The sequence below is a fragment of the Schistocerca nitens genome, chromosome 5, assembly GCF_023898315.1.
Source record: "Schistocerca nitens isolate TAMUIC-IGC-003100 chromosome 5, iqSchNite1.1, whole genome shotgun sequence".
Classification (NCBI taxonomy): domain Eukaryota; kingdom Metazoa; phylum Arthropoda; class Insecta; order Orthoptera; family Acrididae; genus Schistocerca; species Schistocerca nitens.
The window spans coordinates 644729008-644744974 of NC_064618.1; the positions used below are offsets into that span (position 1 = coordinate 644729008).

At 43.2% G+C, this 15967-nt stretch overlaps 1 protein-coding gene across 1 annotated transcript; it reads left to right on the forward strand.

Annotated features, from left to right (window-relative positions):
- The first annotated feature begins 6910 nt into the window (after nt 1-6910).
- Nucleotides 6911-15188, forward strand: LOC126260637 (proline-rich protein 2-like). Its single transcript, XM_049957975.1, has 2 exons — nt 6911-6956; nt 14563-15188. The coding sequence occupies exons 1-2, from the start codon at nt 6911-6913 to the stop codon at nt 15186-15188; spliced, it is 672 nt and encodes a 223-aa protein (XP_049813932.1).
- Nucleotides 15189-15967: the final 779 nt, after the last annotated feature.

The window sequence follows — 15967 nt, forward strand, 5'->3', positions numbered from 1 at the left end:
ATCACAGTAAACAAAGGCCCTGAAACCAATGGTTTCCCTGACATGACGTATTACGACTTGGTACATTAACATCTTTCAACGGCGCCCTCAGGATCTTAACAGCAGTTACGTATTTGAAACAGATACACTACAAGTACTCTACTTCTCCTCATTGATGCCTGTACACATGCAGAAATGACGGGCGAGTTCCGGAAGCATTCGAAACCAACCAGAATGCACTGCCGCAGTTGATTGACGCTATCAACAGGTCTGGGACCTACCACAGGTTTTAAATATCCCCACACAAAAAAGAATCCAACCAGTTCAAGACAGGGGACCTGTGAGAACTTGACCGATAAACTCGTAATCAAAACACTGTTCACACGTAATTAGGTATCAGGAGTGATAACAAGACAAACGAGGGCAGTGTATCACTTTGTAATCACCGAATCGCTTGCGGTGTTTCGGGATAAACGAAGCCTTAGGCGTAAATAATGTAGTAAGACTGGCAAGACTGCTTATGCGTACGTCGTATGGTTGAAACCATTGGTTTCCGTACCTATGTTTATTCCCATTATTTGCTTGTTTCATTGTCCGCTACTCGAACATTTCTTTTGTACCCATAATAGTCAAGCACGCTGTGTAAACGGCCTGGTGGATAATTTAGTAAGCTGTGTGAATCTGTTAGTCGTTGATGCCGTCGTGTACAGGAATGTTGCAAATACACAAATCTGTGATACAGGGCGAGCTGAAAAGAGTCGACGCTTGGTGCTTGAACTCGCAGTTTAATTACAGTCCGATAACAATATTAGCAATAAATTACCAAAATCATCAGTATTTTCATATGTGGAAGAAACTATTCGAAACATGGATTGACCAATTAAATCAGTCGTAGTGAAACTTAATTTTAGGCTGAAGAAATTTTACTCGAACAGTGCTATGGAAATGAAATTTATTCGTGGAAGAAGTGGCTTATAAAACACTCGTTCAACCGGTTTTTCAGTTACAGTGTGGGTTCCTCAGTACGTAGTAGAAGATAGAGATGAACGAAAGATGAGCGGCACGTTTTGTCACGTGTTTACGTGTTTGTTTAGTATGCACCAAAGTGTCACAGAGATGTTCTCAAATTCCAGTGGAACACACTAGAAAAGTTACCGGAAATACCCTCGACCTCACACCGTAAATTGGTTCGCAAAACGTAGACGAGGATGTAACTCTCTCTCACAGTCCTACAACTGCAGCAAGCCGCTCCTTTCTTGAATATATAGCGTTCATACGTTCTAATTTAGAAGTTTCATGTGGCATATAAGTTTAATCATGTACTGTGTGCAGTGGTCCCTAAGGACTCCGACATTTTAGGCAAACTTGAGGCCGTATCTGTGACACCACAACCGTGTCGTGTATCTGAAACCTGAACACTGCCCCGCCCTTTCGTACAAATACTTGATAGCGTTTTTATGGGACGTTGTTTCGTATACCGACGCATTTTTGTGGGGCGTTGTTTCGTATACCGACGTTTGACAAGCAGCTTTTCACTTCTGCCGAAAAAAAGCTGTATTAAAAAGACCTAAATTTTAAGTATAACAGTCCATCATATTAATCTTCAACAAAAAACATTCCACCTTCTTAGTACAACCACAATTAATATATGTTGACGTGCTGTACTTGATGAAATGAGTACCTTTTGTTAATCACTTTTGGTATTATAGTAGGATGATACTCCTCGCCGTGACATGTGAGTAAATTAATATGTATTTCTTCAGTCTTTTAAATTTTAAAATATCTGACTGTGGACATGTTAGCTAAAAAGGTTTGTCTACAAGCAATTTAAGTACTCTTTAGTTAATATCGAAATAAGCAGTTCCGAATACGTTCCCCTTGTTTCTGACGAAATAGTAAAGTTGGACATTGATTAAGCAAGAGAATAATGCAGTTGAAACTGACCAATGCATGTAAATTATATAAGTCAAATGAAAGTTTACTTAGTCTACTGCAGAGATAGCCTAATGTTTCCAGCAGTATTAAGTAAAAAGAAGAATAAAGACCGCTACGTGATCTAACGTCGTTTACATTGACAATTTTATACCTACAAGTTATTACTGCAAAATCCGATAAATAAAATCTACCACTTACCTTACTAAGTTGAGAGGCAGGCGGTAATTTATCAGTCGGGCCCGAATTTTAAGAATCATGCATGTTCACTGGAACTGCAATGGCAGTTTTCATCGAATCAGCAGCTCTGTCCTTAATCATCTTCTGGAAAGTTACACTTGCTTAAGTATTTTTCGCAGTTATAATTATCTATCCAAACAAAAACTCAAAGTTATCTTGTATACTCTGTATTTGCAGCTACTGGCATTTGTCACAGTCATATTGTCAGCTTTCGAGCCAATATTGTAACATTCCACTGGTTAATTATCAGTTATAACATTTAAGATAGCACGCATAGAAACCGTTTCCTAACGACCAGTAGGCTTCGTAATGAGTTAACGTGACGATTGTAACCGTAGACCAGTGAATAGGACAAAAATACTATCTCAGAAGGTTTTCTCTTAAAATATGAGTACCTAATCGTGTATTCCTTTAATTCCAAATTCAAGAAACTCTTAAGATAGTCTCACAAATAGCTAACATGCGGAAGTATAAGTTCTTTTACCTGTATTAAGCACTCCAATATTTCGTTCGTCATGCTCAAATATTTCGCCTGAGTTGTAAATGAATTCGCAAAATGAATCTCTTGAGAATAGTTTCGTATTCACGAAGCGTATTTTTACCTTCTCGCAGCATTAGCTTCCCCTGGCGTGTTCTCTTAATTGGATTTGTAATAGCGGAACAGATTTTACTATTTCGTGACATCTACCCATTTTTGTTAGTCAGAGATGTATTTTTCTCGCGCGACTTATGATGAAGCTGTCTCTGAGCTGACTAGTATTGTGGGAAAATGCGTTTTACAAGGAATTTTTCTTTTCATTTAAATACATTACTTCTCTCTGCTGCAAAGCTTTATCTCTCCATCCTTAGACCTGCTAAAGTAACAGAAAAATTAATGAAATAAGAGATTCTTGATATTATAACAGGCTAACACAGTCGCGCACTCTTTGCTGCGGAAGTTATAACCGTTTGATAGCTGGAACGACACTAGAGCTCCAAGCGGTGAGAAATCTAACTCGTATGTTCTTATTTATTTTTCTACTTTGTTAACGTAATAGTTATTGTATTTTGAGTTCCATGCATTAGTAAGTTACCGAGAGACACGAATTATGGTTAGGAATGTAAAAACAGCCGAATCTCTATGATTCAGTGAAATAAGCTACAGCATCTACACGAAGATTGCATAATTGCATAATTGCAGCCTACACCACTGAAATCAAGAGACTATAAACACATATTTCGTGCATGAGGGCCGTATACCTCTGTTGTTGTATGTTGTTTTTATGGTAGGCACTTTACTTGACGCATAAATGTTTTGTGTAGAGTCTAATTATTCACCCATTCTTATACTCAAACCGACTTTGAAATACCAGAATATTTTTGTATGTAATTACTTTTGCTTCAAAAGCGAATGTGATGAAGATTCTGGCTGTTTGTGGCTCGGATGTAGCAACAATTTTGGAACTGGTTTCTTCTATGTTGGGAAACAGTTTTATGGCTTCTGACGTTTTATTATTCCGTCTGTGTGGTTTTCCCTTCAGCAACAGTTGTGGTGGTGTATTTGGTACGTTAAATGATGTAGGTATTGCATACCATGCAAGTTTCCTACGTTTCATATTCACCGATTTGTCTGCGAATATAGCAAACAGAACTTCGCGTTGGTCGGTAGACGTATATCTTTCTGCAAAAGAACAGGTCTTATGCTGTTTAGTAGCTGTTTTGTTCATAAAGGAAAACGACATTCTACAGTAAATATCTGTATGTTACAGGACAATCCTAAGTACACTGTCCTGTAATGTATCGCTTTATACCCCCCAGAATCCTCAGGAAACTAAAGAAAGACAAATGTGGTGTAATTTTTTTAGTTACTATAAATTTTTTATGGCACTACGTATGCCATTTGTAAAAACTATCAAAAAAATCAACATAAGCCATAGTATTCGGACTCATCCAATACCGCATTCAGAAGTGTAGATTTGCTGGAAGCTTGGGCGCGCTTCTATATCAGTGAGGACAAAAACGAAACGAAAAGTCGCGACTGTTTTGTTAGACCGCGTTACTACAAAATTACATAGAAGAAAGTGCATATCAAACACACAACGTAAGGTTATTTAAATCTGGGTTTTCAGTTAAATATACCTTCTCCTTCAGTTTATCTCCATTCAATTTTTGCTTTTATTAAATAAAAATCAAAGCTGCATGTTAAGCGCTTCCGCCACACGCATTCAACCTAAAATAAAAGAGCTATTCTCGATCAGGAGTAACGACCTATTTACTAATTTTTTCTTTATCACAAAGCCTACGCAGTTACCATAGGCCGAACTGAGAAATGAAAACGATGCTCCAACCTCTTTATTTACCATGCGCTACATACTCTTGCGTACGTACAACTACTAAAGTTTATGCTTCTCATCAAAAAACATCAACTCGATATTCGTTTTCATTTGGAATTCTTGCCGAAGGCCACATCCGTAAAATAATGTTTGTTTCTATCCTATGCAATGTAATTCATCATTACTAGTGACGACAGCTGTCAATTCTCGCAAGTCATGCCTCGACGCAATCATATCAGAATTGATTGCGTGAACTCTGCATTTGATTCAACCTACGCTCTGCTTAATGGTCACTTCCATCGGCAACCTGGATCTGCCTCTGCCAAGGGCATTTTGTGATGATGTAGTGTCGAGGAGAACACGATAAGTGCCATCACCCCATTTCCCAAGAACTTCGCTCAGTGGAAGAGGAGTCAAAATAAGCAGACACGTGTCTCGTCTTATCCTCAAATAATGAACCATTTCTGGAAAAACGGAAAAAGTTTTCGAGATGCTTAACGTGCCTTTTATAGCGCGATAACCTCAGACGCAATTGCAGCTTACTCGTGCGCTGCCACGGTAGTTCATCGTATTCGGTCAAAAGGTTGGGTATTCTCTATAATAAAATAAAACAATAAAAAAAGACCTGAGCGAAATGTTTAACGATAAGCTTGAACAGCTCTTGTATGACGTCAGCCCATATTAAAACACGCGAACAAAGAGGTTCAAAATAAAGGAAAGAAAAACTGGTTGGGGTCGTGATTTATAAATTTTACGCACCCTATTCAAAAACTGATTATAATTGTTCTTATTCATTTTATTTTTAATATTTTCTTTTATCTGCTCATGCTCGTAGAAGGTTAGTACACGATTGTTTCTTATCAGATTATATATATTATAACAGGGCATTATATTGATTGTAAAATTATAATTGGATTTCACAGTATGCGTCACACATTTATTAGAAAAATCGGTACAAACATGGAATACAATTTTGTTCTTTGTTCATAATTACCTCAGTTTTTCATATTAAGCTAACAAAATACCTGTAACACATACTTTTGGACGTGTTTTAATCCTTCCTTAGTTTTCGAATACCTACTACATTAAGAAAATTTATAAATTAGGCTTAACACGAAGTTTGACATTTCTGGCTCTTCAGATTATGGGGTACTTACGAAATAGCCCATTCTTTTCAGGTTTGTTAAAGTTAAAACAAATAATGGAACATTTAATAACTCATTGGCAAAGAAAACACACGAAATATAATATTTTCAGGTATTAAATTCCTTACTTAAGTAATTTCACTTGCAGAAGTGAGACACATAATGTCCTTTACTGTACCCTACACACTGAATGTGAACACACATTTCACACATTAAACACATTACCCATACGTCCCTATCTTGTCCTGCGAAAATTTAACGAAGCAAAAGAGATAAGCGGCATCCTCATTAGTGGGTACACAATGGTACGGAACGCTGCTCAGGGTGGACGAATCATCTCCTACACTGAAAACGTCATTCTCAGAATCAGATGATTCTTGGTTCCTAGGCTTTGGTGGTCTCTGCTCGTTTTCTTTGTCACTGTCGATATTTTAAGTGACCTCTTGTATGGAGACGAGGTTAGCACTGCTGAAGAATCTGCTTTTCTTCCCTTGGTGCCTGGACCTCCTTTATTTGGTAAATGGGTGATATTTACCAAGGTGTTATTTCAGATGTTGGGGAAGATGTTCCTGCCTCGACTTCCACATTAGCTTTCCCCTTTTTAGAAGCCACAGCTTCTGCAGATGGTTCACTGACTGGATTATTAGGTAAGTGTCCGCCCCCGGTAGCTGAGTGGTCAGCGCCACAGAATGTCAATGCTAAGGGCCCAGGTTCGATTCCCAGCTGGGTCGGAGATTTTCTCCCTTCAGGGACTGAGTGTTGTGTTGTCCTAATCATCATCATTTCATCCCCATCGACGCGCAAGTCGCCGAAGTGGCGTCAAATGAGAACACTTGCACCCGACGAACGGTCTACCCGACGGGAGGCCCTAGTCAGACGACATTTTTTACCAGGCAAGTCCTCAGTTATTACTTTATTGCTGGCAATGGCATCTGCATCGATGCAAATAGGATGGTTGAACGGGTATAGTCCTGTCACACTAAACCCATTTACTGCTAACTCCCTTGCCTGGCACTTGCAACAGGCCTTCCCAAGCAGTTCGGCAATGTCCATGTCTGTTACCGAACGTGCATTTTCCTTCATCTATACAGGTACGTGCTCAGAGTAGTAGGTTTTAAAAGGACTCATGAAAGTTGTATCCAGCGGCTTCATCCTGTGAGAGAATTGAGGAGACACACACTAGATGCTGAAAGGGGTCTCGTATGCGAGATTTATAATATCCAGTTTTCTGGAGTGGCTGCAATTCCCATCCAGAATCAGAAGCATCTGTGAGTCTGCTGTTAGGTGCATCTTTCTCAGGAAATGTTGAAACCAGCTATTGAAGAGCTGGCTCTGAATCCATTCAGAGGTATGGCATGTAAGAATGGACCCAGGTGGGACATGTCTCATTAGCTAACTGCTGTGGTTCTTACAAGAGCATATCATCATCGGTGGAGCAAAATTTCATGCAACACTCAGGCGGGCGACAGCAGTCATGAGTGATCCACGGTCTATAGAAGAGATGGCTGCTACTTCCCTCCTTCCATTTCTTGTGAAGACGTCGGGAACTTTGCTCTGCACAATGCTTAGACCAGTATCATTGACATTGTATATCTTGTCCGGTGGAAAGTTGTTTTTCTCCAACTCTTATGAAACCTAGAGATCTGTTAAGTGAACTTGCTCTGGGTTTTCGATAGACGTACTCTTCTCGTGCCACTTAAAAAAAAAAGGCGTAACCATTATGTTCCAGCCAGTTCATCCAAAAATGGATTATTTATAATACAATGGCCAACAAAAAACAATTTTTAAATGTTTCCTGCACTTCATAAATCAGTCCTTACTAATTTTGGGTCCAGGAAAACGAATATGACGATGAAAAATTTTCCTTACCTCTAGTTTCTGTGATCTCACTAGGTGGAAGTATTTCATATCAACAGAATAAGAGAAAGATACATTTTAATTATATGTCTTAACAACATTGAAAGTGTATCTGAATTTTTTAAATGGTTGTTGTAAGAGTTGTAAATTGCTAGAAGAATACCTAACGGACGGTTGGGTCTGAAGAGTATCATGCGGTGGCAGCATAATCTTCGTCTTTTAACATGCGTCTTGTAACGGAATACCGGAGCATCCCTAGACAAAGTCTAACAATATTCCGCAAGAATTGCTTCATTCCAATAGCCCTGATATCTTCGGTCCATAACAGAAATTACCTGATGGAAACTTTCTCCGTGTTCATCACTAACAGCTCCACAACTATAAGGGAAAATTTGGAGGTGGGAGTGGAGAAAGTGGATTTTAAGGGACATGTTGCATCCAAAGTTATGGTAGTTTTGCAGAAGCACTCTCACCAATTGAGTGTAGTTATTATCTCTTTTGCTGCCCAAAGATCAACGAACAACTCCCTTTAAGGCCTCCTGAGCTTCGTGAGCGTACAAGCTGTGGGGTGAGATTAGAGCAGCAGTTTCCCGCCGCAGAGCACGTAGCTGGCGGTTGCTACGGGGCCGTGGCGAGCGGCTAACGTTACACGGCCGAGGAAGAACCCGAGCGGACGCTACGCAGAGGCGCGTGTGGCCGTGTCTGAGCGCTTGGAGAAATTGATATGGCAGAGAAAAGTTGATAAAAACAGAACTAAAACTGACACAGTGGTGCGAGATGGCACTCATGGACGGAAAAATATGTAAAACTAAATTATCTAGACGCGCCACAAAAATATATAATAGTTAAAAAGTTATTGTCGTCTTAAAAATTGTAAATTTATGAAAGTTCAAAATATGAACAAAGTGTTTACGGATACGGCTAGTAGAGCTGCATCGATTTAGCTGAATATTTACCATTTCATAATGAGACATCGCAATATGGAATTCGACTCAGAGAAACTGTGGTTTTGGTAATAAATAAATTTAAAGAGACGGCCGGCCGAAGTGGCCGGGCGGTTCTAGGTGCTACAGTCTGGAACCGCTCGACCACTACGGTCGCAGGTTCGAATCCTGCCTCGGGCATGGATGTGTGTGATGTCCTTAGGTTAGTTAGGTTTCAGTAGTTCTATGTTCTAGGGGACTGATAACCTCAGCAGTTAAGTACCATAGTGCTCAGAGCCATTTTTTAAAGAGACGAAACTAGCGGCAGTATTCTAAAGTTTGAAGAGGCTGATGAGTAATTAATTAAGTATTTTTATTAGTTTGCTTATGTTTATTATCAAAAAACGGGAAAAGTAAAATCACGCTACAAGAACATTATTTGTGAAAAAACGGGGCAGATACAGAAAATTGGACCTTAAACTGTTATTGCCCCCAAAATGTTCCATATTTTTCAATGTATCGTATGAGTTTTGTGTTCAGTTTTACAATATTCGTAATTTTTTTTGTCAAACTCTGTTTTGAGTTGGGCAGTCGTTTCGAGGGTGCACATGGCGGCCATCTTTGAGGTCAGTTGGTTCTGAGCGACGCTAAGAGCCGGACGTGCCGCGCATCTGGGGGTATTAGTGGATTGGTAACCACATTCGGGGACAATTTCGTATGAAGCGACGTTCGCAAGCGATCAATTGGAGCCTAATACAGTGATCGCGATATATGAATTTTATAGTGAAGTGTTGTAGCATCAGTTGTTAAAGGCCGCCCTGATGTAAAAGTCCCCCAGACTGCATTTCGAGTGTTTAGTGAATATATTGAAATATAGAAATAAACAACTTCTTCAAATTACAAATCAACATGAGTGACTCAATATCTTAAATTTCACCGAAATGCCCGCCTGCGTTGTTTTTTTTTATACTTCATTTCATCTTAAAAAAAATTGAGGTTACGACAGGTGTGAGCTGACACCCTATGACGAAAAACGTAGCCAAACATTGAGACCAGTCACATCTCTGGGCCACTCAATTAAGCTGAGTGCAATATATATATATATATATATATATATATATATATATATATATATATATATATATATATATATATATATATATATATATTCGTGCCATATCACGTGAGGTTCGAGCCAAACTAATCAAACTTTAATGTGAAGTGCCCAGTACCGTCGTAGCTTCCTTTTCATTCCCCTCCCAAACTTGGCCAAATGTAAGATACTTTACAAGATCTAGAATTTGTTGCCCGATAAAAATACCATCCTATACATTTGCGTCACTTAATTTCGGAAAATTCTCTCTTATGTGACTGAAGGCCAATCCTTCTTGGTTCATACCTTGGATAATATTTTTCATCAAACCCAGCTTGATATGCAGGGATGGAAGAAGAATATCTTTTGGCTCCACCAGAGGCTCGGAAACGACAGTTTTCTCACTAGGGTTAAGATTCCTTACAGGCCAGTCTGCTTTAATATTGTTATATCCTAGCCAGTAATGCCAACCGATCCCGCTGCCAAAAGGTTGGCAGCATCAAAGTCCGGACGCCGTCCGCATAAGCAGCGCCAGCGATACAGGAAATCGCCGCAAGTCTGCGCGCACCACCGCTGGCTTCTGGCTTCTTAAGCGCTGGAGTCGCGAGCGCTAGGACAGTTCTGGATTCGCCGCTCAGTTGTATACTCGCCACCGCAGTGTGTACTTGCTAGTCAGTGTGGGTACATCGCAGCAGAGTTGTTATTTGTCGTCAGCCGACGCTGACCTAGCTGCCCCGACTCGAACTAGACCGATTTCTGTAAAGACAATGTTCATCACTGTGTTTCTGTATCTTCGTAATAAAGATAAGTACCGACTTTCATTCAATCCGAGTGTTTGAGTTTTTATCTTTTTGTTCACTGTTCCAGCGGATCGGTCGGCCCGCTACTAAAAGTGTGGCGGTGTTTGTTGCTACGAACGCCGTCACAAAACTGGCGACGAGGACTTCCGAACTCGTGTGCAGGGCTGGTTTAACTTGTTTCTTGAGATAGAATTTTGGGGGCTGGTTTATTTGTGTTCACTATGTCTGCCGAATTACAACAGTTGATCTTGTTACAGAGTCAGCAAATACAAAGTCTGGTGGAAGCAATCGCCAAACAAGCGGCTAATCCACCACCACACAAGGAACAAGCACAGGCAGCACCGCCTTTTCGTGCTTTTGAGGAATCACGAGAAGAATGGCAAGAATATTTCGCGCAGTTGCAGGCGCACATGTCAGTCTACAAAATCACAGGTAATGAGCGGCAGCTTTATTTAATTTCCACTGCAGGCGTGGAAGTCTATAGACTACTTTGTAAGTTGTTCCCGGAATCCAAGCCAGAAGCTTTAGACTATGACGTTGTTGTTACCAAGCTTGCTGAGTATTTCGAGTCGCGAGTTCATGTGACAGCGGCCAGATTCAAGTTCTTCAGATTAAAGAAACTGCCACATCAATCTAATAAACAGTGGTTAACAGATTTACGGGGCCTCACCCGTCAGTGCCGATTTAATTGTGTGTGTGGAGCTTCCTACAGTGATGTCATGTTACGCGACGCTATTACTCAAAACATTGCTGATTCTCGTATTCGTGCTGCTATCTTAAAGTTGCCTGACCCGTCATTAGAGACTGTGATGAACATTATTGAAGCCCAAGATACTTTTGACTATGCTGAGTGTGAGTTAGATCAGCCGTGTATTTCTCAAATTGCCTGTGCTAAGCAAGTTATGTCACGCCCGCGGCCCCACCGGCAGAGTCAGACTGTAAACACTAGCCGGCCGCGTCATGTTAAACACATTCGTCAGCCGCGTGTGCAAAATGATAGAGTTAAGTCTTGCCCTAAGTGTGTTCTTGCTCATCCTCGTGAACGTTGCCCGTTAAGAAACGCGGTTTGTCACTTTTGTCAAAGGAAAGGACACATCCAGACTGTTTGTTTGCGTAAACGCAAGAACGATTCTAGTGCTGCCCAGCCCATGGATATTCATGTTCTTCAATGCCAGCCCGCCCAGAAGGTCGCGTTTAAAGACTCTTCCACGGTTCGTGTGGGTAATAAACTTGTTCGCAATAAGCCACCCACCCAGCCCTCTTCTATGCGACCCAAGCGTAATTCAAACGCTGTAAAAAGTAATGTACAGACTGCAAGTGAAGCGGGAGTTGTTGTTCCACCCGCCCAACCCACGAGTTGTCGTAAGCAGCGAACACGCGCTAAACGCGCTGATTTTGTGTCTTCCGCCTCCGCTGCACCGATCCAGAGACAGTGTAATAAACTATTTGTGAAGCTACGCATCCAGGATAAGACCTTCAATTTTCAATTAGACACTGGTGCGTCTGTGACTCTCATAAATAGTGATACGTATGCGGCTATCGGCCGCCCTAAACTTTCAGCGGCAAAACATTCTTTGGCTACTTATAGTGGCGAACACATTCCTGTGCTAGGTGTCTGTAGCGTGCCAGCCACATTCCGTGGCAATACAAAAACAGTTTCCTTCACAGTGCTCCGCGCTACAGACAGTGTAAACATTTTCGGATTAGACTGTTTTGACTTGTTTGGCCTGTCTATCCAAGACAATGTGTTGCAACTTAATTCTGTTGTTGTTCCTCAAGACAGCATAACCGATTTGTGTAACCGATACAGTGACATATTTAAAGACGAACTCGGTTGTGCTGCGAACATTGCCGCTCATATTACGTTAAAAGATAATGCTCAGCCTCGATTTTTTCGTGCTCGTCCAGTGCCTCACGCCCTCCGGGCACCTGTAGAAGATGAACTTCGTCGTTGGCAAAACGACGGTGTTATTCAACCCATTTCAGCGAGCCAGTGGGCTTCTCCCTTAGTTATTATAAAGAAACCGTCTGGCAAGTTACGTTTGTGTGCTGATTTTAAGTCGACAGTTAATCCTCAGACTGTCATTGATTCTTTTCCTTTACCTAGACCGGACGAGCTGATGGATAAGTTAGGGGAAGCTCGTTTCTTTTCCAAAATTGATCTCCGTGAAGCGTATTTGTTCCGTTTTCTGCGTTTGCCTTCTGGTTGCGCGTCAGCTCCAGCTGTTTTTCAGCGTTTTTTGTCACAACTTCTGGCTAATGTGCCATCGTGTTGCAACTATTTAGACGATATTGTTGTGTCCGGTCGGACGCCTGCTGAACATTTCCGTAATTTGGAGTGTTTGTTTACAGTGTTGTCTCAGGCAGGCCTACGTTGCAACATCGATAAATGTTCATTTTTCCTTACGGAGTTGGAGTATCTGGGACATGTTATTAATGCTCAAGGCATTCATCCCTCCCAGTCACATTTAGCAGCTATTCGTGATTTGCCCGCCCCTCGCAATCTGCATGAATTGCAAGCAGTTCTTGGCAAATTGACATATTATATTAGGTTTATACCTAATGCATCACAGATTGCTGCACCGTTGCATCCTCTCCGCCGTAAGAATGTTCCGTTTGTGTGGTCAGCTGATTGCCAATCAGCCTTTCAGCAGCTCAAAGAGGCTTTATTGAATGATCGTTGTCTGGTCCATTACGACCCTAACAAGCCTCTGGTGTTAGCTTGTGATGCCTCTTCTTTCGGCCTCTGTGCTGTGTTGTCTCACCGAGTCGGTAACACCGAACGTCCTATTGCGTTCGCATCTAAATTGCTAAACAAAGCTCAGTGTAATTATAGCCCATTGGACAAGGAAGCGTTGGCTATTGTGTTCGGTGTCACAAAATTCCGTCACTACCTCTATGGTAGACCATTCTATTTAGTAACAGATCACAAGCCCCTGACGTCACTGTTTCATCCGTCTAAACCAGTTCCTCAGCGGACAGCTCAGAGACTACAACGTTGAGCTCTTTTGTTATCACAATACCAGTATGAGATACTGTATCGCCCTACAGCTCAGCATGCAAACGCTGACGCGCTTTCTAGATTGCCGATTGCTGCGGATGATGTCTTCGATTCCTCTGACGACTCTTGCCATCAGATTGACGCCGATGAGCATCAATCCCTCCGGGATTTTCCGATTGATTATCGTCAGGTGGCACGTGAGACAGCTACGGATCCTCATCTGAGTTTACTATTACGTTTTGTTCAACGTGGTTGGCCGTCCAAGGCAAAGGACATATCGGATCCTGTGGTTCGTCGCTATTATCCGCAACGTCATCTGTTGTCTGTTTCGCACGCAGTTTTGCTGTTACGCACCGAGAATGACCAGCTTCGTGTAGTGGTTCCCCAAGTGCTCCAATCCAAGGTCCTCGACTTGTTGCATCAAGTTCATTGGGGAGTGGTCCGCACCAAGCAGCTTGCCCGCCGTCATTGTACATGGATCGGTATTGATAAGCAGATTACGCAGATGTCTACAGATTGTTCGACGTGTGCCGAACACCAAGCTGCTCCGCCTCAACGCTATTTTGAGTGGGCACGCCCTGCCGGTCCCTGGCAGCGAGTACATATTGATTTCGCTGGTCCATGTTGGAATTCTCGTTGGCTTATCGTGATAGATGCGTTTAGTAATTTTCCGTTTGTTGTGCCCATGCAGTCTACAACGTCTGCACAAACTATACAGGCGTTGACTTCAATTTTTTGTATTGAGGGTCTTCCAGAAGTTTTAGTGTCTGACAATGGTCCACAATTTACCTCTGCTGAATTTGAAGGTTTTTGTTCTGCCAATGGCATTCGCCATGTTCTTACTCCTCCGTTCCACCCTCAATCGAATGGTGCAGCGGAACGTTTGGTACGCACATTCAAGGATCATATGGACCGCCTTCGTGCTACGCACTCTCGTCAGCAGGCCCTCATCACGTTCCTGTCGTCGTACCGGACCACGCCACGCGACGGCCCTTCGCCTGCGGAGCTTCTCCACGGCCGTCATCATCGCACCCTACTACGGTTGTTGCACCCCCCGGATCGACACGCCGCTTCTGAGCATCGCACGCGTTTTCAGCGCAACGACGCCGTTTTTTTCAGAGTTTATCACGGTCGCCGTCGTTGGGAACGTGGTACCGTGATAAGTGTCCAGGGTCGCGGTTTTTATACTGTTCAAGGTGCTACTGGGGTGCACAGGAGGCATCAGAACCAGTTGCGCCGTGCTGGCCGCCCGGATTCCGCCGCTCGTTCTTTGTCCACAGATTTGGTCCGCGGCGGGTTCCAGCCGCGCCTTCCGACTTCGCTGCCGCCACCAGGGCAGCAACAGCAGCCGTCGCCGCTACCACGCCGACAGCCCGTCCCGTTGATGCCTCCCGCGCAGCTTCATACGGGAGCGCCCCGGGTGGTCGCTCCGGGGCCTGCGGTCCCTCTTCAGTCGCCACCGCCTTCGGAGCTGATGGACGTTGACCCCTCAGCCGGGCCGCCTTCCCAAGCGGTGGCTGTGCAGCCTGTCCTGCAGCCGCTTTCCTTGGGCACCCCCAAGGCGTCTGACACCGCAGCGCCTTGTCCGGCGTCCACTCAGCAGCCGTCGACGCAGCGTCAGGAGACGCTGCCTCTCTTCGTGGGTCCCGACGCCCCGTCGCGTCCAGTACCAGAAGCTGCGCCCGTGGTCACAGGCGTGCACCCTGACCTCGGTTTTCAGTCGATGTTTCCCGAGGCCCCGCGCAGCCAATGCTGGGGTGCGGACCGGGGCTGCCACCGACAACAGTCTCCGCCCCGGTCTCTTCTGCTACGTCTGCGGCCAGACCCCTCCCCCGCCGTCGACGCTCGCCACGTCATTATTCAACGACGGTGCGGCGATTTGGGGGGGAGGAGTGTTATATCCTAGCCAGTAATGCCAACCGAGCCCGCTGCCAAAAGGTTGGCAGCACCAAAGTCCGGACACCGTCCGCATAAGCAGCGCCAGCGATACAGGAAATCGCCGCAAGTCTGCGCGCGCCACCGCTGGCTTCTGGCTTCTTAAGCGCTGGAGTCGCGAGCGCTAGGACAGTTCTGGATTCGCCGCTCAGTTGTATACTCGCCACCGCAGTGTGTACTTGCTAGTCAGTGTGGGTACATCGCAGCAGAGTTGTTATTTGTCGTCAGCCGACGCTGACCTAGCTGCCCCGACTCGAACTAGACCGATTTCTGTAGAGACAATGTTCACCACTGTGTTTCTGTATCTTCGTAATAAAGATAAGTACCGACTTTCATTCAATCCGAGTGTTTGGGTTTTTATCTTTTTGTTCACTGTTCCAGCGGACCGGTCAGCCCGCTACTAAAAGTGTGGTGGTGTTTGTTGCTACGAACGCTGTCACAAAAATATAATGCGATTTCCTATCCCTACTCTCCCCCATACATAAGAAACTAATACATGAAGCTGTAAAATCATGTATTTGCTGCCTATTTAAACTTAATTTTCGATTTTATTTGCATTTCTGGCATTGAAGACGGCTACGTCACTGATATGGAACATTAGTATTCCTTATTTTTACCATAATATTCCATATTTGTATAGTTCTTTCCTAACCTGCTTTATTTACAGGTAGTACTTCAGAAATGACTTCACCATCTCCAAAGCAGTGGTATGAGTCATCTCTGCATATAACAATTTAAAATGTTAGAGAA